The following is a 24,206-nucleotide window of genomic DNA, read 5'->3' on the forward strand; positions in this document are numbered from 1 at the left end:
GTATTGTTAACTAACTGGAACTAAGATAAAAAACTTTTTTAAAATGTAAATTATGCAGCCATAAAAATGAATGTAGTGGGATCCCTGGGTGGCGCAGCGGTTTGGCGCCTGCCTTTGGCCCAGGGCGCGATCCTGGAGACCCGGGATCGAATCCCACATCAGGCTCCCGGTGCATGGAGCCTGCTTCTCCCTCCGCCTGTGTCTCTGCCTCTCTCTCTCTCTCTGTGACTATCATAAATAAATAAAAAATTTTAAAAAAAATGAATGTAGTTACCTGATCCATGCTACAACACAGATGAACCTCAAAAACATGATGGTGAATGAAAGAAGCCCATCACCAATGGTCACATGTTGCATGAAGCCATTTATTTACCATGTCCAGAATAGGTAAGAAGTAGGTGCCAAGGGCTGGGGGATAGGAATGAGGAGTGCTAATGGGTAGGAGTTTCCTTCTGGGGTGATGAAAATGTTTTGGAACCAGAGAAGTAATGGTTGCACAACACTGTGAATGCACTAAACCCCACTGGATTATATACTTCCAAATGATTAATTTTATGTTACATGAATTTCACCTCAATGAATTATTATTTTTCTGCGGTGCCTGTATGGGGTGGCTCAGGTGATTAAGCATCTAACTCTTCATTTAACTCAGGTCATGATCTCAGGGTGGTGAGATCAAGCCCTGTGGTCAGGCTCCAAGCTCAGAGGGGATTCTACTGGAGATTCTCTTTCCCTCTGTCCTTCCCCCCACTCTCTCTCTCTCTAATAAATAATAAAGGGACACTTGGACCACCTACATCAAAAAACAGTTGTGAAAAAAATAATTTCTTTCAATTTAAAAAATGGTTTTAAATATTCAGACAATTAATGCTGGGTACAACTGAAAGGCTTTTAAGAATACCAAATCTGCCATGGCATCTCACGGCACAAAAGTTAGAGATTTTTTTTTTTTAAGATTTTATTTACTTAGTCATGAGAGATAGAGAGAGAGGCAGAGACACAGGCAGAGGGAGAAGCAGGATCCATGCAGGGAGCCCGACATGGGACTCAATCCTGGGACTCCAGGATCATGCCCTGGGCCAAAGGCAGATGCTCAACAGCTGAGCCACCCAGGCGTCCCCGAAGTTAGAGATTTACACACAAGTCACAGCTTCCCATCCCTCCCAATCTAACATAGGCAAGATTGTATACAAGAACTTCTCTTTCAGAATACTTCTAACTCGTTAACCTGATTCCCAAACTTGCACAATAAAACTAATGCACAATAAACGTACAGTTTTGATGACCCTAAAAATAATAGGTCATCACATCAATACTATTCTATAAAGTTGGTCTTATGTATGATGCCAGCCTATATACAATGCAAATCAAACACTGTAATAAAAAGATTTCAAATATATATATATAGGGAAGCCCCCGTGGCTCAACGGTTTAGCGCCACCTTCAGCCCAGGGCATGATCCTGGAAACCTGGGATTGAGTCCCACATCAGGCTCCCTGCATGGAGCCTGCTTCTCCCTCTGCCTGTGTCTCTGCCTCTCTCTCTCTCTCTCTCTCTCTCTCTCTCATGAGTAAATTTAAAAAAAAAAAGAAAGAAAGAAAAGAAAAAATATATATATAACAGCCCAAATCTAGTTCTAAAAATATCCCCTTGGGGATCCCTGGTGGCTCAGCGGTTTGGCGCCTGCCTTTGGCCCAGGGCATGATCCTGGAGTCCCGGGATTGAGTCCCGCGTCAGGCTCCCAGCATGGAGCCTGCTTCTACCTCCTTCTGTGTCTCTGCCTCTCTCTCTCTCTCTCTCTCTCTCTCTCTGTGTCTATCATGAATAATAAATAAATAAATAAATCTTTGAAAAAAAAAATCCCCTTAAACTGGGTAAATTTCTCCATTTTTTAACATACATTATATATGTGTGTGATATACATATAATGCATATAATATGCATGTGTGTATAAATGTCACATGTGTAAACATTAATATGGATATATAAAATACATGTATACGTACATTAAGAAAAATTCTAAATATTAGATGTCATATATTCTGTTATTCACAGTCAGTATATCCCAATTTACAAACTGCTGATAAATGGGGTTTTTTTTATTGAAATATATTGGACACACAATGTTACATTAGTTTCAGGTGTACAATGCAGTGATTCAACAAGTCTATATGTAGTGTTATGCTCAACACAGTGTAGCTACCACCTGTCACCACCATACAATGCTTTTACAATACCACGGACTATACTCCCTATGCTGTACTTTTCATCCCCATGACTTATTAATTCCATAAATAGAAGACTATATCTCCTACTCCCTTCCCCCCTTGAAATTAGTGGTATTTTTAAAACACATAACACCTTCCATACAGTACATATATACCCACATGTAATTTTGAATAAACTTTGGGCACAAATATGTTTTCAAATATGTATATACCTTGATACTTGCATTTTGTAAAATATTTTATGCAACACTCAACACTCATTACTCCTATATATAGATCCCTCCCACACAAGCACACATATATTAATCTGTAAACTATGACTTTATTCTTAGTCTAAATGAGGACAAAATAGGAGCACCTGGGTGGCTCAGTTGGTTAACATCTGCCTTCAGCTCGGGTCATGATCCCCAGGGTCCTGTGATCAAGCCCCGCACTAGGCTCCCTGCTCAGGGGGAAGTCTGCTTTTCCCTCTTCCTCTGCCCCTGCTTATGCTATCTCTCTCGATCACTCTCTCAAATAAATAAAACCTTTATTTATTTTTTTTTAATTTTTATTTATTTATGATAGTCACACACAGAGAGAGAGAGAGAGAGGCAGAGACACAGGCAGAGGGAGAAGCAGGCTCCATCCACCAAGAGCCCGACGTGGGATTCGATCCCGGGTCTCCAGGATCGCACCCTGGGCCAAAGGCAGGCGCTAAACCGCTGCACCACCCAGGGATCCCTAAATAAAACCTTTAAAAAATAAAAAATAAAAATAAATAAATGAGGACAAAATAAAGAGCAGCTGAGATTCATTATCATTTAGTAAATGAAAAATAAATGACAAAACATATTCTGTGAAAAAGAAATGCAACTTTAAAATAATCTATTTCAATAGTATCATTTAGTTACTAGGATGCGATAATTTCCAAAACTGTACCTTAACACCCTGAAAATGTCAAGGTATTTAAAAATAAATAATAAGGGACACCTGGGTGTCTCAGTGGTTGAGTGTGATCCTGAAGTCCTAGGATCGAGTCCCACATCGGGCTCCCTACATGGAGCCTACTTCTCTCTCTGCCTATGTCTCTGCCTCTCTCTGTATGTATCTCTCATGAATAAATAAATAAAATCTTTTAAAAATAAAATAATAAATAAATATAAATAAATAAATAATAAAACTAGTCTTAGGAGGGGTGCCTGGCTGGCTTAGCCGGTAGAGTGTACAACTCTTGATATTGGAGTTCTAAGTTTCAATCTCACATTGAGTACAGATTACCTAAAAAAAAAATATTCTTAGAGGGGCACCTGATTGGCTCAGTAGGTTAAGTGTCTGCCTTCAGCTCAGGTCATGATCTCAGGGATCAAGCCCTGCATCAGACTTTCTGCTCGGCAGGGAATCTGCTTTTCCCTCTGCCCCTCACCCTGCTCATGCTCACCCTCTCAGGTGTCTCTCACTCTCTCTCAAATAAAGCTTTTTAAAAAATTTTAGAAAAAAGGGACACCTGGGTGGCTCAGTGGTTGAGCATCTGCCTTCAGCTCAAGGCATGATCTTGGGACTCCGGGATTGAGTCCCACATTGGGCTCCCCACAGGGAACCTGCTTCTTCTGCCTATGTCTGTCTCTTTCTCTGTGTCTCTCATGAATAAATAAAAATCTTCAAAAATAAAATTAAAAAAATAAGAGATTAGGTGTGAAATCACAATTGTGACTATGGTTTTAAAAATCCCTTCTTGTTTAGAACTATACACTGAAAACTTTATGGATGAGATGGTATGATGCCTAGATCTGCCTGAAACATTGCAGGAGAACAGGAAGTAGATAGAGGTAAGGCAAGGGCAGGTGTTGGGTCTGGCTGATGGATCCATGGGCGTTCATTACACTTTCTGCCAGCTCATCACTTTTTAAAATTCTCTCCAGCAAGAAGTGTTTTTATAAGTCCCAGCTCTACTACTGCCTCTGTGGCTTCCAGAGACTCATTCACCCTTTCCAGACTTGGAAGGTGTTTATTTGTAAAAGTGACCCATAGACTTAAAAGAGCCCAACACAATGTCTGGCACGTGGGAGGGTCTGCAACACACTTAGCCACTAGCCCACTGAGCTGATCCGGGTCATGAGGCTCTGAATATGAAATAAGGAGGTGCCCCAACTGGGCAGAAAGGGTAAGGAAGCTCTTTCTCCTGCCTGTAGATGGACTTCTCAGGCACCGCGAGTTTAACCCTGAAGAAACAGCCCCGTAACAGGGTCTTTTATTCTCACTGGAAGAACCAAGCTGGAGGAATGGGTGCCTGGATTGTTCATTCCTTGGTCAGCAACGGCCCACAGGAGGCCACACAATGAGCAGTGGCAGCCTGTAGGGCACCTGGGACAGTGCCAGGAGCCCTGGACTGGGTTCCAGTCCCAGCAACCCTCACTGACCCAGCTCCAAGCCTCAGATGCCTCGTGTGCAAAGACAGGAAAAACTGACCTTTATACTTCTGTTTTCATCGCCATAGAACTCCTTCTTCAAACAGAAGCTTCGACAAGAGCCAAAGGCGTAAATAAAAACAAGTAGCTCCGGTTGAAACAGGAGGGGGGCGGGGGGTAGGGTTCGGCGCTCAGAACTCAGACCTGGATTCCAGGGATCTCCCTTTGAAAACCGCTGGGTTAGGTCTTTTATCAGTCCTCTAGCAGGACCGACACACTGATTTTTAGCCTAGTTCTCAAATACTCAGATCAGAACAGATCCCTTAAATGTGAACTGGGGAGAAGTACGTGGGGGAGGAGACCTAGAGGCTTGCCCCAGGGGTCACTGGGGACACTGGGGCCTGCCAGTCCTCTTCAGTCTGAGCTGGGAGATTAAGAATTAGCCCTCCATCTTCTCAGGTTCCCAGTCTAGTCTGCCACGGATGGCAAAGGAGAGCTGGGCATAAGTGCCAGGTGTCTGAGCAGGAAGCTGAGCACAAGGGAGGAGGCATGTGCCCCCAGGGGACAGGAGGGGCAGGTCAGCACTAAGAATGGAATGTGGCCCTCCACACTTTGGGAAGCAGCCATCCCTGGAGCAAGTGACAGGGACAAACTGCCCTTTGGATCCTGCAAGGGACCCGGAGCCCTGGAACTCTCAGGCTCCTGAAATCAATGGGTTACAGGAGAAACTTTCCACATTGAGCAGAGCCTGGCATTCCTAAGTAGGCCAGCAACTCAGCCCACCCCCCTTCACCACTCCTCCCCCCATCTCATTGGTTCTCTGGACTCCCAGGCTACACACACATCCAACAAATTCCAGCAGCAGAAATTAATCCGTGGCCCCATGGCCCTTGCTTTGAAGGCCCCATCAGTCAGCTCCAAGAGCCGTGGGCTCAGAGCCGGAAAGAGGCTGCTGAAAGTCACTTTGAACACTAATATAAAGCACACTCGGGCACTGACCCCACACTCCTCCTGAGCCCACTCTTCGCAGAGTACCCACAACTGTCCTGCATCATCGTTCTGGAAACCCTATCCTCCTCCACTTTCTGGATTGGTTTTTGTTTCTGCTTCTTGACAGGATCTCCCCATCCATTGCACAGAGGTTCTACTGTTTATTCTAGAAAGCACCAGCCCTGGTTCAAATCTCACTCAGCTATCTCCTAGCAGTGAGGCCTTGGGCACGTAGAGCCCTGAGGCTCTCTGGGTCTCTGTTGTGCCCTGGGTTCAAGACCTTGCCTGACCCTCCCAGACAGATGAGCATAAGAAGATACAAACCCAGACTAACAAATCAAGGTTAAACCCAATCAGCCAAGAAAACTCAAAAGACACCTGAGTCAAAAACAAAAAAGAGCTATGGATTACAGGACACTGAGAACCAGCCACAGCTCTGCACAGAAGTTAAAAGAACAGCTCCTTGGTCAAATGGATATGGGCATAAATCTCAGCAATTCCACACATTAGCTATTTGACTGTGGATAAGTCACTCTGGGCCTCAATTTGACATCTATGGAATGGGGATAGTGGTAAATACAGTTTGGGTTTTTTATTTAGTTTTTTTCTTTAAGATTTTATTTATTTATTCATGAGAGAGAGAGAAAGAGAGGCAGAGACACAGGCAGAGGGAGAAGCAGGCCCCACGCAGGGAGCCCGACGTAGGACTCGATCCCGGGACCCCAGGATCACACCCTGGGCTGCAGGCGGTGCTAAACCGCTGCGCCACCAGGGCTGCCTTAGTTTTACGTGATCAAACAAAATAATATGGGAGTGGTCCCTGGCCTGTGATAAGATCTCAGTAAGCAGTAGCTAACGGTTAGTAGTTCCAGTCTAAGGAGCTACTCCACAGGGGAGTGATTCCTATTAGGTAAACAGAGGGCAGAAGCAAGTTTAGTTCCCCAAGGCCCAAATGCAGTCAAGATTTTGATTTCAGGGGCACCTGGGTGGCTCAATCAGTTAAGCGTCTGCCTTCAGCTCAAGTCATCATTTCAGGGTTCTGAGACCAAGCCCCATATGGTACTCCCTGCTCAGCAGACAGCTTACCTCTCCCTCTCCCTCTGCCTGCTGCCCTGCCTACTTATGCTCGCTTTCTCCCTCTTTCACTCTAATTAATAAATAAAATCTTAAAAAAAATTTTTGATTTCAGAACAGTAGCTTTCCAGGAAAAGGGAAACAGGACAAAAAACCCAGTGAGCTAGGTGTTCATCTTATTAAAGAGTAAAAAAGGAAACATAACTGAACCCCTCTGAAACCCTTCTTCCTTTGGGGCTCAGGGGCCTCAGACCTCCTGACTTCACGCACCTCCCCCTGCTTGCATTTCTGTCTGTTCCGCCAGGTGGATGCCTCCTGTCCCGTCTGTCCAACCTGGGTTTTCCTCCAGAGCTCCATCCAGCATGGCCAGAACTAAGCCCATCCACATCCCCCACACAAGTCTACTTTTCCTCGGGGTTTGCGTTACAAGCATCACCATCTCCCAACCACTGAAATTCAAACCCACGTTTGAATCTGATGTGCCATCTGCTGCCTGGGCAACTTGCAAGTCACTTCTCTCCAGGCCTCAGTTTTTCCCACTTGTAAAAGGGGAAAGCAAGACTACAAGGATTCTAAGAACTCTTCCAAGGTTTACGATGTAAAATGTCTATGATTTTTTTAAACCAACTGAAAAAAAAAAGGTCTGGAAGCAAGTCAGCTATCGCTGATTTCTAAGGAGTGAGAATTTACCAAGAACAGCCTGTTAAGGGCACATGCATATCTGGTGAGTCCCCTTCACCGGACACAACACGAGACAGAGGAGGAGAAAGTCATGAAGCACAAGCATGGGAAACGCCCAGAGCTGGGTTCAGATCCGAACTCAATGGTCCACCTATGGGCCACATGGGTTATTCCTTCTAAGCCTGGGATCCCCGACTGGGAAAGGGAACAGTAACACTTAATTTATATGATTATTGGTGAGGACAAAATGAAGTCATATGATAAACATACAGTAAAAGATAAAGGTGATTATTACCATAATCGGGTAAATAAATGAATAGTGAATGAGGTGATTTGTCATGAAGATTTTTCAAGAAAGGGGGCTAAGGAAAACATCACTTAGCTTGGGTATCCTCATTAGAGAGAAAGACAATAAAGACATAATATGCAGGACCCCATGGCTGGGAGCCATCCCTCAGTGACATAATTGTGGAGAGTGAGTGGGGACCCAGCACTTTACGGATATGTTTTCTCGGAAAGTTTAAAGCATCTTCAGAGGCAACTAGAATTCTTTCCCAGTCTCCCTATCCCCCCAACTCCCAGGCCACAGATGTGAAAATATCCCAGTCTTCTTAAATGAACTATCTGGGGTTGAGAGTATTGGTTGTGGGATGGGGGAGCTGCTCAGGGGACATGCACAATAGAGCATCTAGAAACAGACCCACACAAATGCAGTCACCTGATTTATGACAAAGACAATACGTCAGTGCTATTGAGGAGAAGGTGTTTTTTCAATAATGGTACTGGGATCAACTGGATATCCATACAGGGAAAAAGGAATCTCGACCCCTATCTTGTCCCAAACACAAAAATCAATTCCAAATAAACTACAGATCTCAATGTGAAAGTTTGAACCATAAAGCTTTTTTCAGAAAAACATGAATGTCTTCCAACCCTGGCATGTGCAAACATTTCTTGAACAAGATACAAAAGAAGTAATAGACCAAAAAGACCTAAGTGGTCTATGTGAAAATAAAGAATGTCTGTTCATTCAAAGATACAGGAGTATGGAAGGAGTATGAAAAGGCAACCAACCCACAAAGTCAGAGGTGATTTTAGAATACATAATCATATCCAGAATATTTCAAGAAACTTTACGTTATGGGCTGAATTGTGTCCCCTAAAATTTATGTGTTGAGGTCCTAACCCTCAGGACCTCAAAATGTAATTATATTTGAGAACACTCTTTAAAGAGCTAATTAAGTTAAAATAAGATCTAAAATAAAATAAGGTCCTAATCCCACAAGACTGACATCCTTACAAGAAGAGATTAGGTCACAGAAACAGAGAAGGAAGGCCACATGAAGACACAGGGAGAAGACAGCCATCTACAAAGCCAAGGGAAGAGGCCTTTGAAGAAACCAACCCTACAACACTTTGATCTTAGACTTCTGACTACAGAATTGTGAACAAATAAATTTCTGTTGTTCACATCATCCAGTCTGTAGTACTTTGTTGTGGTGGCCCTAGCAAATAAGGCATCTTACAACCAACAGGAGATGAGCCTTCAAAATAACGGAGAAAAAGACTTGATCAGACAGTTCACAAAAGAGTATACCCAACTAGCAAATAAACATATGAACAACGAAGCTCAATTTCATTAGTCATGAAAGAGAGGCAAACTAACACCACCATGTGATTAAACTACGCTCCCACCAACATAGCAACCAAAATGAAACACGAACTCTTGGTGAGGATGTGGAGCAATCAGAACCAGACCAACAACCCCTGTGGACAATTACTTGACCATATCTACTAAAACCGAATGTATACACATCCCCCAAGACCCAAGCAATTCCACTCTGAGGTATATGCCCAACAAAAACGCATCCATCTGTTCACAGGTCATAATTAGAGGGTTCATAGAGGCACTAGACACAGCCTTAAACCGGCAGCTACCTGGAAGCCCATTAATAATAGAATGAATAAACATGTTGTGATACAGTCGCATAATGGAAAACCACAACAATGAAAATAAACCATCCACAACTACACACAACAATCTGGATGCCTTATAAACACCAAGTTGAGCAAAAGAAGCAGAAACCAAAAGAGGACACCTGAAAAAAAAAAAAAAAAGAGGACACCTGCCTGATTCCATTGTCATAAAGTAGGAACACAGGCAGAATGCATCCATGCTGTTAGAAGTCCAGGTGACAATGGATGGCAGCGACTGTGCGGGAACACAGGGGTGGCACCTGGGGTGCCGGGTACCATACCTAGTGTGTTCAATTTGTTAAACTTAATCAAGCTGTATGGCTACCGTACGTGGACTTTTCTATATGTAAATTATACTTCAATAAAAAGCTTTTATTTTAAGTGTACAGGGTCCTAAAAATGGAAAGTGCCTTTTTTGTTTTGTTTTGTTTTGTTTTGTTTTTAAAGGTGAGGAGCTAAGAACAGAGACCAGATGCCTCAATTCCTAGACAGCATACAAATAGGGCCGATAGAGAAAAGTCCGTTTTGGGGCATTAGAGAAGAATCTGTAGCTCCAACTTGCCTCAATAGCTGATCCCTTCTCAAACAGCTGCCTCCCAAGATTCGAGGCCTGGGAAGGTGGCAAGAGTCTGGAAGACAGAGGCTAAGATCCCACACTGAGGGTTGGCCCAGCCTTCCCCAGACACTGCCTTCCAAGGCAGAACCCCCATTTCCGTTAGGGGCATGTTTATGTCACCCAGCAACCCTGGAGCGTCCCTCCTTCCCCACTCCCAGATCACTTGCTTCTGCTGAAACTGACCAGGGTTGCGCTAAGCCTGCCAGAGCCAGTCCAGAAACATCTGATGGAAATACTGGTGGGCTGAGAGGGAAGACCTGAGTTGGCAGGATAAAAGCCAGGAGCTGCTGGCTCCTCATCTTTGCCACCACAAGGGGAGAAGCTTGCCCAAGAATGAAACAGGAAGAGGAAGCAAAAGAGGGAACCAGAAAGGAAAAACAAGAGATCTCTTGGAACAGCCTCTCGAGATCTTCTTGGAACACCTAGATCTAGATGTATCTAAAGGTCACACCCCAAACTTATTACGTAAGCCAGTGAATTGTTTTGCTTACGCCAGCTTGAGTTAATTTGCCGTTTATGTCACTACGAAGTATGTGCCCTTTTGCGCTCTCAAGAAGCTTGTGTGTGCTCTCAGAGACTAAAATAGTCATAATAATGCTCCACGCTAACTGTACCCCTCCCAATGTAGGAACACCCTATACCTTCACAAACCACTTCAATACCCATAAATCCATTTGATTATCACAGAAATGCCAAGAGAGATGGGGTACAAATATTACCCTTCCCTCTTTCTTTGCCATCCCAGACTTGAGAGCTGACAAGGATGTCAGGACCATCTAACTGAGTCCTCTTGCTTCAACAACCAGACGAATGGAGCGCAGAGAAAGAAAGAGTAGCCTGCATATGATTAGAGCATAATAAAACTGCAAAGGGTTTTTAAGCTCCTCAAAAGGACCAAGAGCAACACTGTGAAGACTCTGATATTGCCTAAACCTCAGACATGAGAATCTGGCTTTCAACCTTACTCATAAAGAAAATCTCAACAGATCCATATCCTGCCATCATAATAAATAATACTGAGGACTATTCACCAAGCACCCGTCAGCCAACATAATGCTAAGCCTTCATTCATTCTCTTAGAGAATCCTTATAGAGGAAGGAACGTGTGGTTGGCTCAATGGTTGAGCGTCTGCCTTCAGTTCAGGTCATGATACTGGGGTCCTGGAATCGAGTCCTGCATCGGGCTCCCTGCATGGAGCCTGCTTCTCCCTCTGCCTATGACTCTGCCTCTCTCTGTGTGTCTATCATAAATAAATAAATCTTAAAAAAAAAAAAGAAGAAAAGAAAGAAAGAAAATGTATCTCCTCAGCCAAGTCCTCGCCAATTAACTGAGATTCTTCTACCAATCAACCCCCCTTCTGAGTATCTGTTTAAACACTTTGGAGTTAATCATTCTGGCTGGAATATCTGACAGAACTGCTGGTCAGCTGTCTTCATCCACACAGCCACCAACATCAGCTTTTATGAAACTCAAATTATATCACACCACTAATGCCCCCTGGGATGGTGATCATCAAAAAGACAGGCAATAACAAGCTTGGCGAGGATGTAAAGAAATTGGAGCCCTCGTATGTTGCTAATGCGAATACAAAATGGCCAGCTGCTTTGAAAAAGTCTGGCAGTTCCTCAAGTTAAACATAGTTACCATATGACCCAGTTACCTAGGTATAGACCCAAGAGAATGAAAAGAACACCCAAAAACTTGTCCATGAACATTATTTTTTTTTAACATTTTATTTATTTATTAGAGACAGAGAGAGAGGCAGAGACACAGGCCGATGGAGAAGCAGGCTCCATTGCAGGGAGCCCGATGTGGGACTCGATCCCGGGACCCCAGGATCACGCCCCAGGCAGAAGGAGGCGCCAAACCGCTGAGCCACCAGGGCTGCCCCATGAACATTATTTATAACAGACAAGAAATAGAAATAACCAAAAACATCCATCAACTGATAAGTAGATCAACAAGATGTGGTCTATGCACATGTGTCCAATGGAATCTCATTCACCCATAAAAGAGAATGAAGCATGGATGAATCTCAAAAACATGATGCTGAATAAAAGAAGCCAGTCACAAAAGCCACTTAGTCTATGATCCCACTTACATGAAACATCCAGAATAGACAAACCCACAGAGGCAAAAAAGCACGTGGTTGTCACTGGTTGTCGGGGGTTAGAAGCTGAGAGGAACTGGAAGGTACAGGGTTGACTTTATAGGTGATCTATGTTATGAAATAACTGCACAACTCTGTGGATGTACCAAAAGTGCTGAACTGTACACTCTGAAATAGTTAGTGAATTTTACAGTGTATGAATTTTACATTATTTTAAAAATGTTTTTAACCCTCTTCCAAAAAAAATGATCAGATAGGGGCGCCTAGATGGTTCAGTTGGTTAAGCGTCCGGCTTCGGCTCAGGTCATGATTACAGGGTCCTGGGATCGAGCCTCATGTTTGGCCCCTTGCTCAACAAGGAGTCTGCTTCTTCCTCTGCCACTCTCCCTGCTTCTGCTCTCTCTTTCTCTCTCTCAAATAAATAAATAAAATATTTTTAAAATTATTTAAAAATTAAAATAAATTAAAAAAAGAAAATGACCATGGACGCCTGGGTGGCTAAGTGGTTGAGTGTCTGCCTTTTGGCTCAGGTCATGATCCCAGGGTTCTGGGATTGAGTCTTGCATCAGGCTCCCTACAGGGAGCTTGCTTCTCCCTCTGCCTATGTCTCTGCTTCTCTCTGCATGTCTCTCATGAATAAATAAAATTAAAATCTTAAAAAAAAAAAAAGAAGAAGAAGAAAGAAAGAGATCAGATAGCACAGCTACCACCATTGCCCTACTTTAAAACTATCCAGTGGCTTCCCATCACACCAGCAGTCCCAAATTCCCTGCCAGGGCCTATTAAGGCCCAACATGGCCCCAGCCCTGTGACCTCTCCCTTCTACTTTCCCCCTTACTCATTCTACTCCTCTCCTAGCCTGTCCCTCAATCTAGGAAGTGCTTTCCCACAGCTGGCTTCTCATCAGTCAGGCCTCTGTTCAAATGTACACAACACCCCAGGCCCTCTCTGACCACTCAATCTAAAATACAGCTCCCAGGGGTTCCTGGGTGCCTCAATCAGTATGCTGTTAAGCATTGACTCTTGATTTTGGCTCACATCATGATCTCAGGGTAATGAGATCTAGCCCACCATAAGGCTCCACACTGGGCATGGAACCTGCTTAAGATTATCTGGGGGATCCCTGGGTGGCTCAGTGATTTAGCGCCTACCTTTGGCTCAGGGCATGATCCTGGAGTCCCGGGATCGAATCCACATTGGGCTCCCTGCATGGAGCCTGCTTCTCCCTCTGCCTGTGTCTCTGCCTCTCTCTCCCTGTCTGTGTCTCTTATGAATAAATAAAATCTATTTTTTTAAAAATTCTCTCTCTCCTTCTCCCACCATTGGGTGTGTGTGTGTGTACACATACTCTCTCTCTAAAAAAAGTAAATAAATAAAAACTAAAAAATAAATAAAATACAGCTCCCATCACATTCTATCCCAATACCCTGCTTTATTTCTTCATAGGCTTTATCACCTTCCAAAATGATACAGATTTTTAAAACCTGTTTACTTATTTGTTGCTTGTCACTCCAGCCAAGAGGAAAGGGATCTTGCCTGTCATGTTCATACCTCTGATCTTGCTACCATGTAGGAGCTAATTGATAAACACTTATGAAAAGAATGGATTTATTAAAGGATTTCCATAATATCTGAAATGCCACTGACTACCTGGTCTGGTGTCCAGAAGCACTAAGTGATCAGCTACACTCTGCAGGTGCTCAGGGAGTTAACAAGCATTTGCTGGGCACTGGGTGTTAAACCCCACCCTAGATCTGTCTGGAACCCTGAGGAAGCAGGAAGAATGATCCCTCCCCTCTGAAAGTCTGAAAGTCTTTCAGGGGTCACAAAGCACCCAGTGTTTACTCAGCAACCCACAAACAAACGCAAAGGAAAGATCTAAGATTGTATTGCTGATGGAGGCTAGGGTCCAAATCAGCCTCATAAAACTGTGTGCTGGCAAACACTCTTTCATACAGCTTCTTATGACTTTGCAATCTGACCTGTTCTCCAGAACCAGACGGTTGCAGCTCACACCTGCTCCTGCCTCCTCCCACAGGGACTTTCTTTTCAGAGGCAGTTAAAGGTCTAAATAGGTGGGTGGTAAAGAGCTCCTGCCCCTTGTACTCCCTACTTTGGGCATCTCTGAGCTGCACACACAGCAGGCAACTTACCCACTAGGAGTTTGACATCTCGGACTGTGAAATCAGGGTCGGGCATCCTGGAAAAAGAGAAGTACAGTCATTTGCCGGGTAGCCAAGAACAAGAGAGTTAGACCCAACTCTGGGGGCAGGGGAAGGCCATGTTTCCAAGAGCATTCCCTTGTCTCAGTTTGGGAACCCAAAATGAAATCATCTAGAGAGAAAGTGATAGACCAATCAGTGCCCCCCAGAAAGGGTCAATCTCCAACCACTGAGCCCTTTCCTCACCCCGGTAGGCAAACCAACCCCCTCACTCTCCCCAATATGAGCTCAGCACTGCCACAGAAAAGACAGGAAATCCAGTATCCATGCCACTTTTGAGAGGAAGACTGAATCATCATGTGTCCAGGGTAAGTCCCGAGCTGGGCACTCAAACACCTGCTTTCGGGGATCCCTGGGTGGCGCAGCGGTTTGGCGCCTGCCTTTGGCCCAGGGCGCGATCCTGGAGACCCGGGATCAAATCCCACGTCGGGCTCCCAGTGCATGGAGCCTGCTTCTCCCTCTGCCTGTGTCTCTGCCTCTCTCTCTATCTCTCTGTGACTATCATAAATAAATAAAAATTAAAAAAAAAAAAAAAAAACACCTGCTTTCTTTTAGGGTGGGCAACTCTCTCTCTGTGTCTTTTCCGCTAGCAAACACTCTCCATAAAAGGAGTTGTATGGAGGGTTGCAGGGACCTCTTTAAGTTGAAAGGGGAAAAAAAGACACACATCATTCCAATTCCAGGGATTCCGTAACACCGGTCATGATGATTATGGTGACCTTCACTATTAATTAACAGTGATGTCAAAGGTTTGATTTCTACCCTTGGAACGAGACTCTTGAGCAAGCCTGGCAGTAGCTAGATGTTGGAGAAAGAGGCAAGCTGGGATGACACCAGCAGCCTCCTTTCCACCTCCGCCCTGGGCGGAAACCTGTTCTTCCAGCCTTCCTCCTGGATCTCTCCCCGACCCCACCTGGATCTCTGACAGATCTCTAAGAGAATGTAAACCAAACAAGACACAGTGGAGGCAGGTGCTGGGGCAGGCAGAAAAAGAGAAGACTTGGAGCCTAGCATCCTAGAGAACATGCCCTGTACAGAAGGGCACCACTTTCCCACATAATGGGAGTCTGAGAAGAAAAATATGTATCTAGGTGCCCTTTCTTCTGGGCTTAGAGACTGGCCAACCCTTTCACAGCTCAGGCGCTGCCTCAGTTTCCTAACTTGGGAGAGAGGCACAATTCTCTTTAGGAAGTCACCACACCTAACTGGGCTAGGTCAGGGAAAGACGTCAACACGCGGTTTATGTACCCTCTGTCCTCTCTGCCCAAATTCTCTGGAAGAGACCAATCTTTGAAGGGTTTTTCCCCTTTGCCAGGCCTTGAACAAAGAGATACTATCCCCAGATAATGAAGAAAGAGCCTTCTCTGTGATAAGAGGTGGGGAAAAGGATAGAAGAAATCTATCCTGAACTATAAACTACATCAAGGAGAAAGATGTGGGAAGAAACAATTCATTTCAGCAACTTACTTAATCCCCAGGCCATCCTTTTCTCGAAATATCAGGGGAACCCTGAGCGCTTCTCTCTGCACATACTCGTAGTTGAAATCTGTTTGGATATCGGAATTAAAACAGGTTAGTTAGGTCAGAGAAGAGAGATGAACCACGATCAGCAGGCCGGAGGAAGGAACATGGTGATACTAGATGCGAGCACCAGTCTAGGGCACCAGCTCTCCTGTAAAATGACAGGGAAATGGAGCAGGCAAAGCCCAAGAGAAGCCATGCCAACTACCCGCTCCTCTGCCTACTCCGTCATTCCCTGCATGCCCCACGGGTCAGAACTTGTCAATGAGCAGCCCAAGGCCAGGGAGGTTGAGGAGGGAGACTCATGAAAGAGCCCCTCACAGTAAAAGCCCCAGCAATCACTGAGAAAGAGGGAAAGAGAAATGCACCCCAAGCTGAGTTCAGAAAGTAAAGGCAGAGCAAAATTGAAGAATACCACCTGGGAGGATCTGAAGCCCCAGAGAGGAGGTTGGGAGGAGGGTTCTCATTGTAGCTTAGCATCAGGGAAGATCTTATTGTAATATCCTGCATAGTGAAGGGGAGGGGGGAAAAGCTGGTTTCCCTGGAAACTGTGTATTTGGTGCCAAAATAACTAGAGAACTGGGCACAGCTTTGTTGTCTTAATAGTGTAATTCTGCTCCGGTTACTGCCATCCTTGCTTCCCCTGCGTAACTGACCAGGGCGCTCCCCTCAGGTGAAGGTAGCGTGAAGGGGGCACAGCGAGGCCCAAGGCAAATCCACCAGGCAGCTCTCTGTCTCGGGTTTGTCTAGCGTAGACCCCCAAATCCCTTATTGAAAGCCCTGGAGAATGAAGGAGGCCTTCATTTCTATGTTCCTTGAGTTCCAAAACCAGGGGATCTGACCCAACCTCATTCCTAAATATGGAGTTGAGGAAAGCAGAGATAAACCATCACAGCCTCAAATCCTCAGGTGAACTCAAGCAATCCACAAGGCCACAAGCCCTCCCTGGTCAGCCAGAGGAGAGACAGGAGAGATCACAGGCCCCTGAAGCCCCTGCCCCATGGAAACAGTTCACCAGGGCAGCTTGGTGGGGGAGGAGGCCAAGGCAACTCAGCTCAGAGCAGAGGAAGAGAACAAAACCGGAGCTGGGGAAAGCCCTGACCTTAGCAGCTCAGATCCCCAGGGGCTCACAGTGAATGGGGATTCCTAAGGATTTAAAGGCAGAGAAGTTTAAGAAGCTTCTATTTTGAATCCAGGCTAAGGGATCCTTCTGTTTCTCAGCTCCTCCCTTGAAGTTTTGGGGCCGGATCTGAATTAACTACCAAAACGCTAGGGCTCTCTCCTTTGAAAAGAGCCCAGACAGCAGATTTAAGGTCTCTCCCTAGCTGGAATTCACCCCCTACACACCCACACCCAAAGCAGACCACCCCACTCCCCCCCAACTCTCCTCAGCTTCAACTTCCACAAATGAGCTTGAGAAAACACTCAGATCTTGGGCTGAGAATTCCTCACAAATGACTAGGAAGTGTCTGCATGTAGTTTTCTCATAGGATCCACCAAACTCAGTAAAATGGGAAAGAAATGAAAGGAATTAAAAGCCCACTTGTGCTAAGGAAATTTAAATGTATTTGAGACTAGCCCCCCCACCCCCTAGACTGTCTGCCTGGATATGCAATGTTCTTAAGACCTGGCTGGCTGGAAGAAATTTCTTCTTCCCTCCCCCAACCACGACCTCCTACCACTGAAGCCCAGCACCCCAGGAAGCAGTTGGGGACAAAAGACAAACTTCAAAAATGCAAAGCCAGGACTGTCCCTTCGGGGGGCTAACCTACAGTCCCAGCCACTCAAGCAGAACCTGGAGGGGAAGGCACTTCCTCTGTTATCAGCTCACTGAGGGATGGAAGGGATTTCCAAGGGGGATGGAGGGAGGAGGTGTCAACAAAATGGAAATGGTGTATTATAAAGGAAACTTGAATATCTGAGAGGAAAAAAAAAAAGAACTTAGAAACCCCAGAGAGCTTAGGGAAATACCTAGGTAGGCAGGGGCATCTCCAAAACTCCAACCCCACAGGCAGAACCACAGGTCACGCAGGGCCTCTGGAGGCCTCAGACCCAAGCCAGAACATCACCCCAATGTTGGCAGGATACCACCAGAGAGCATTCTAATACTAGGGTCAAGGAGAAACTCAGGCCCTGAAGGTATCAGGCTGGAGTGGCACCCCAAAACCCCAGAGGTTTCCTCAACTTCTCTTAAACTGGCAGGGCCTACAAGGGACAGAGCCCTCAAGGTCTCACGCTGAGAAGAGGCACTGTTCCCCAAAGGGGTACCCCAAGTTTTCGCTTCAAACTACAGGGGTCAGGGATCTCAGCCTGAAGGCTGAGGGGGTCAAACTCTCTTTTGAGTCCCTACTTCAAATTGTCAAGGCTGAAGGGCCAGAGGCCTCAGGTATACGTGCCTGCTCCAGCCCTTGCTCCAATCTGGCAGAGACCAGAAGGTTATGGGGTTCCATAGACCCGAGGGGCTGACGGGGCATCATTCAGTGACCCGAGCATCCTCAGCACCAGCTCCTCACTGGCAAGGCCGGAAACGGGACGGGGTTTTGGGAGGCTTCAGGCCTGGGGGGGGGAACCTCATCCCAATGACCCAGGGGCACCCCAGCCCCTCTCCGGGCCAGGCAGCCGCACCTCAAGCAGCACAGGGAGCTGGGCTGGCTCTGGGAGGGGTGGAATGCGGCGCACATGTCTTCCCTCCGTCCACCCGTCGGTCCCCAGGTCCCTCCGACCGCCGGTCCCCTAGCTCTGCCCACCCTGGGGCCGGCTGTGGGCGCGGGCCGGGTCTAGGCCCACGCCCGGCCCCCGTTCCCGCCTGCCCTCCTCCTCGCCACCCCACCCCACCCCCCCAGTGCTCGGCCTCGTTTCGTCACCGGATCCCCTGGAATGGGGGACGCGGGCGCGAAATACGAACCCAGCCACCGGCAGCTCCCTCCCCACGTGCGCTCGGCCCGCGGCGCGGAGAGCAGCCCGAAGAGGGGGCGCCTCACCTTTGCCCTCCATGGCGTGCACGAAGTCCCCCTGGTACAGCTGACTGCGCAGCTTCTCCTCCAGGCTGAAGCCGCGAACGCTGACGATCTCCTCCACGTCCGACAAGTCCTCGTTCTCGTCGTATCTCTGGCGGTCAATCGGGCGCTGCGGGGACCCAAACCAGAGAGCCCGAGGCATTACTGGGGAACTGGGGGTCGCCTCTTACCCTAGGCCCGGCTCAAGCAGGTGCAGGAGTTGCGCACCCCTTGCACCCCACCACTGCGACCCGAGCAACTTTGCGCAAACGCCAAAGATGCTGAAAATCAAGATAACGAGGGGGGCCCGCGCCCCCGGGGGCCGGCTGTCCCCTAGGCAGGGCACTCCCCTCCTGCATCTTTGGAGGCAACGTAAAGGACATGGGGGGGCTCTCCCTTGCCCCCACCCCCGATAGATGTTGAGTTTTGCCCACTCGGCCGGGAGCCCGGTTATGTAACCCGCGAAGGGGGCTCGGCGCACGGGCTGGCGGGGTATTGGTAGGCCCCGGGAGGAGCCGCCGCAGCGCCCCGCTCGGCGCTAATAGCAGCCCGGGCGGCCGCGGCGGCAGAGCCGGGAAGCCGGAACCGGGGGCCGGCGGCATTTCTAAGACTGGAGCCGCCCCCGAGCTACTCGGGAAGCTGGAAAGCTGAAATGGAAGGGCTGAGACCCCAGCCGCCCCCGCCGACCGACCGCCAATGCTAAAAGAAGAGGTGGAGGGGGAGGTCGGGGCTTGGGAGGGGGAGAGGCAGACGGCCCGCCACAAAGCTCCCATCGGAGACCCCAAAACGCACCAGCAGCTGCCTCATCTCCCCACAAGCGCGCGCGCACACTCACTTCCTAAGGAGACTCCCCCACCACTCCCCGCATCCCCTGCCTCCTCCCTCGACCGCCCAGCGCCGGGCCCTGCAGCCCCCCAGATTCCGGGCGAACCCCGAGCCCGCTCAGCCTCTCTCCACGCCTTTCCCCGCTACCACCTCCCCACTTAAGTGTCTGAGACTCTGAGCCTCACAAGGGACTGGAGGAGTAAGCTGCTTGCTTCCTTTTGCATGCAATTTATTATATTTTTTCCGGTCCTCTTGCAAAATACAGAAAAGGAGAGAAAAGGCAGCAAGAAACAACAACAACAAAAAAAAAATAGATCTATCATTACCAGATACAGATTTGGGGGAAAAAAAAAAAAAAAGCTACACACCAATCTTCTTCCAGAGTCTTTCTCTGCCTCCATTTTTTTAGGAGAGTTCACCAATTAATTGTCAACACTCCTGCCCCCTGCATTTTGGCGGAGGGGGGAAGGAGGGAAGACCAAAGAAAACAAACCAAAAAATAAATAAATAAAGCAAGCCAGAGCCGAGATCTACAAAGTTTTGCACCAACACTTAAGCAGATCCGTTTGCAAAGTCCTAGGAAACCATTTTCAGCAGTTGTGGGGGGGGAGGCGTCGACGTCATAATCCCCGGAACGTAAACATTGTTGCCGATCGCGCTCTGAGCCTGCGGCCGGGCTAGTGGAGGGGGCACTCGGCCCGGGATGGGGGGGGCGGGGGCGGCTGCCGGAGGAGATGTGGGGCGGGGAGGGCGCCCGGGAGGCACCGGGCGCCGTTAGCGCCCTGGCATCGCTGTTTTGTTGTTGGGTCACGAGTGCGCCTTGCACGCAGGCGCCGCCGCCGCCCGGGAGTTGTGTGCAGAGCTGACTTTTGGAGGGCTGAGTTGCAGGCGGCGGGCGCATCCCGGAGATGGCGGGGCAGGGAGGGAGGGAAGGAGGAGGGGGTGGGGAGGGAGGTGCAGATTTGCACGGCTGGCCTCAGCAGGAGGCGCGGAAATGCAAGCCGAGCTTGCCGGCTAGAAAGCCCCAAGGCCTGGCACCCCCAAAAACGACCCCCCACCTCAATCCCTGCCCCCATTGCCCACGGCCCCCGCGGGCCACCCCTCTTCCTCTTCCTTCATCCACCCCACCCCATTACCTACGTGGCCGACCCAAATTGAAAGCGCTTTGTATATATAATTGATTTTTTTTCTTTTCTGCTGCATGTCTTGGGGTTTTTTTTAGGGGGGGGGGCGACCCTCTCCAGACCCCCATATGCGGACCTGCCATATGGAGGAGACATTTGGGGGCTCAGGAAGAAATTAGCGCAGCTCCATACCTGTACGGACTGCATAACTTTTAAACTCCCGGACTCAAATATATGGACACACACACACACACACACACACACACACACGCAGGTACAGGAAATACGGCCAGACTAGAGCCTTTTCGGACCCAAGCTGACCGGAAGATGTTGCCTTTCATTCATTCATCCTGCCCGCGTCTGTGGAGTCCTTTACTAGGCGACAAGCCCTGAAACAGAAGTTGGACAGTTTTTAAAGGTCCCTGCGCTCGCCAAGAGAAGGAAATAGATGCTCAGGAGTGAAATACCGAGAGAATCGGATCTGGCGCCTCCTAACGCAGCTGGCAAGCAGGCGAAGGGTAAGCCCTTATTGGCCGTTCATTGGAGAAAAGTTGGTGGAAAGGTGCAAGGCGCTCTGGGATGGGGCACGGGAAACTTTGGGGCGCCCCTTAATGAATCCTGTAGAAATTCTTGGCAGGAGGTATTGGCTCTCTCTTGCTTTCCCTCAATATACCTGGTTGGCTGTGTCCACCCCCAAAACTGGAATCCTAAAGGTGCCATCCTGTAATTCTATTATGAAAAACAGTCAAATCAACTTTGATTATGAGAAAAGCAGGCCCTAAACATTCCTCCAGTCCAACTAGGCCTGATCTTTGGGGTAACGATCAGGAGTACATGAGGACAGGGCACCAAGGCTACAATAAAGGAACAGTATAGATGCTTATAGCAGGCTTTGCCAAAACAAACAAACAAACAAACAAAAAACCCACAAGCAAAAAAACCACACACATTTTTAGTTCTATCATTAACCCTGTGGGTTGGTTGGAACGGGTCATTTCACAGATAGAGAAACTGAGGCTCAGAGAAATGATCAATCAAGGTGATTCCTCTGCCCCAATATCATCCCTAGTCAACACTCCACTCAGACAGATGTGTGGAGAGGAAGTGGCTTCCCCATTAGACATTGGATGTGAACCATCAGCTCTGTATTGGTCACCCTAAGAGACAGCTTCCCCCATACTCACCTTAAAATTTCCTGTCCTGTCTTTGTATATTCTTTTCCACCCACCCCTAAAAACTGTTCTTTGAATTTTGTCTTAATTCCAGTCCACTAGATGGCAAATGTCAAAATTTGTTTCCAAACTGAAATAGCCCAGGTTAGCTTAGTAGGATTGAGAAGGCTTTTGCCCTTAGCCTCTGTCAAGAATCAGGGACCATCTTATTTGCTTCTTTCTCACAGAAGACCCCTTGAAGGGTAATAGTCTTGTTATTCCTCATGTTACAAATGAGGAAACTAGGTCTCAGGCAAAGCCCTTCACCCAGGGTCACAAGCTCGTAAGTGTAGTTGCCAGCCCAAACTGGAGCCTGGTTCTGCCATCACAGGCCTTTTTGGATATTGACCACCTTCCTTTGCTCCCACATAATGAAATGAACATGTGCAAAGGAGGGCTTCCAGGCTGGAGGGTCATGAAAAGGAAGCTAAGTACAATCAGACAAAACCAAAATAGAATGCTTGATCCTAATTCACCTTTCCTCCCAGAGATCCATCTCTCCCTCCCGATGTGGCCTCAGATCCAATGGCCAGCACCTCAGTGCAAAAACAGTTAAGTCCATATATCACCCTAATGGGGACTTTCTGGCTTGTCAGAGTGGGAAGGAGTTGAGTAGTCACCTAATTTAACCCCTTCTCTTTACAAACCATGAGGAAACTACAGACCAGAGAGAAGAATGGGGGGGGGGGGGTTGTTCCCCTTGGACTCCCCCAGAATGCCTACCCTACCGCCTGGTCCTAAGTGGTCACTCAATAAATGTTGGGCCTTTGATGGATCACCTTCCCCAGCGATATTTGCATTTTCCCTTTATCAGTAATTGGCAGATGAAAGGCTTTGTCCTCCCGTTGAAAGAATTCCAGGCATTTGCTCAAAGTGGGGGAGGAGGTTATTTTGGGCCAAAGAGGGGAGGGCCAAGACCCTTGAGCTCCTAGAGTTAGCTAATTGTCCCAGAGGAGTGGGCAGTAGGTGAGAGGAGAGGGCAGATTAAGGTGCTCCTCCAAGAGATGTACTTTTTCTTGTAGAAAAAAAAAAAAAAAAAAAAAAGACCAGGCCAGTTGTTTTTGAAACTTAGTAATAATGACTTCCCAGACTCTCCTTCTCATTCTTACAAAAGACCCAGTCAAATCCTGGCTGTGTTGGCCCCATTCATTCATTTCTTCATTCATCAAAGAGTGATTGAGCAGCTCTGTGCTTTAAGACAGAGGGAATATATAAGAACCAGCTCTGATTGTAGACATACTCCAGCCTGGACAGGGAGTGGACAGATGGCTCCCAAGAGAGTTAGGAATTCACAAGATTTTAAAAACTGTTGGAAACTGAAGCCATTCTCATACATGATTATAAGAGTTCCTGATTTTTGAGTGCTATGTGTTTAAGCAAAGCCACTTAACATTTATTTCCTTGGATCTTCCCCTAAGCCCTAATGAGAGTGGGTCTGTAATTCCCTACCTCTATGGCTGAGACTCAAAAGAGCTCAAGTTACTTGCCCAAATTATACAGCTATAAAATTACAGAGACAGGATTTGCACCCAGGGCTTGTAGGAATCCAGAGCTCACAGGCTTTACCCCTCACTATGCCTCCCTGCAGAGCTGTCCCCCAGGACATGATCATAGAAATATTCTTACGTCTGCACTGTATGATACAGCAGCCTCTAGCCACATGTGGCTATCGAGCACTTGAAATATGGGTAGTGAAATTAAGGAAGTGAATGTTAAATTTTATTTAATTTTAATTAAATTTAAATAGCTGTATTTAGTAGCTAGTGTCTATGTTATTGGATGGTGCGACCTTACCTTGTTTTTCAGAACTTGTCTTAACTCACCTACCAGACTATATATAACTCAGAGTCTGATTGGCACTGTGTCTCTACAATCAACCTTCTGGAAATATCTGTGAAATGAATGAAGGAACCTGAGAAAATGAAGTATTGGAATGATGAGCCAGGGGAAGGGGACCGGGGATGGCTGCAAAGGTTTCCTAGAAGGGGCCATCTGATACAATGTGAACATTTGGAATTAGCCCTTAGACCACTCACTCTGAGTGTCTGCCAGTAGCATGGCACTGTAGGCACCTTGGAACGCCAGTTGGGACATCCAGTCCAAAATAAGATTGTCCCACCTGCCCAGACCTGACAAATACACTTCTCAAGGACAGATAATTGGTGAAGGGGCAGGAAGCCTTAGAAATGGGTAACCACTTCCTGATATATATATCCTGCTGATAGATACAAAAACAAACATGC

The 24,206-nt window shown here is 47.1% G+C and overlaps 1 protein-coding gene across 3 annotated transcripts in view; it reads right to left on the reverse strand.

The window, feature by feature from the left end:
• KDM2B (lysine demethylase 2B) overlaps nucleotides 1-20,309 on the reverse strand; it is a 124,172-nt gene extending 103,863 nt beyond the window's left edge. For 2 of the 3 annotated variants that reach the window (XM_041728627.1, XM_041728625.1), the window contains exons 1-4: nucleotides 19,997-20,309; nucleotides 18,789-18,933; nucleotides 15,754-15,832; nucleotides 14,218-14,264 (exon numbers count right to left, since the gene is read on the reverse strand). In XM_041728627.1, the coding sequence (XP_041584561.1) occupies nucleotides 14,218-14,264; nucleotides 15,754-15,832; nucleotides 18,789-18,933; nucleotides 19,997-20,029 (304 nt within the window). In that variant the 5' untranslated portion in view covers nucleotides 20,030-20,309. Of the gene's footprint in view, nucleotides 1-14,217; nucleotides 14,265-15,753; nucleotides 15,833-18,788; nucleotides 18,934-19,595; nucleotides 19,908-19,996 lie in introns of those variants that run through there. The other variant, XM_041728626.1, reaches the window with a different exon arrangement.
• Between the last annotated feature and the right edge of the window lie 3,897 nt (nucleotides 20,310-24,206).

Source organism: Vulpes lagopus, chromosome 14 (assembly GCF_018345385.1).
Source record: "Vulpes lagopus strain Blue_001 chromosome 14, ASM1834538v1, whole genome shotgun sequence".
In the NCBI taxonomy this organism is placed as follows: Eukaryota; Metazoa; Chordata; class Mammalia; order Carnivora; family Canidae; genus Vulpes; species Vulpes lagopus.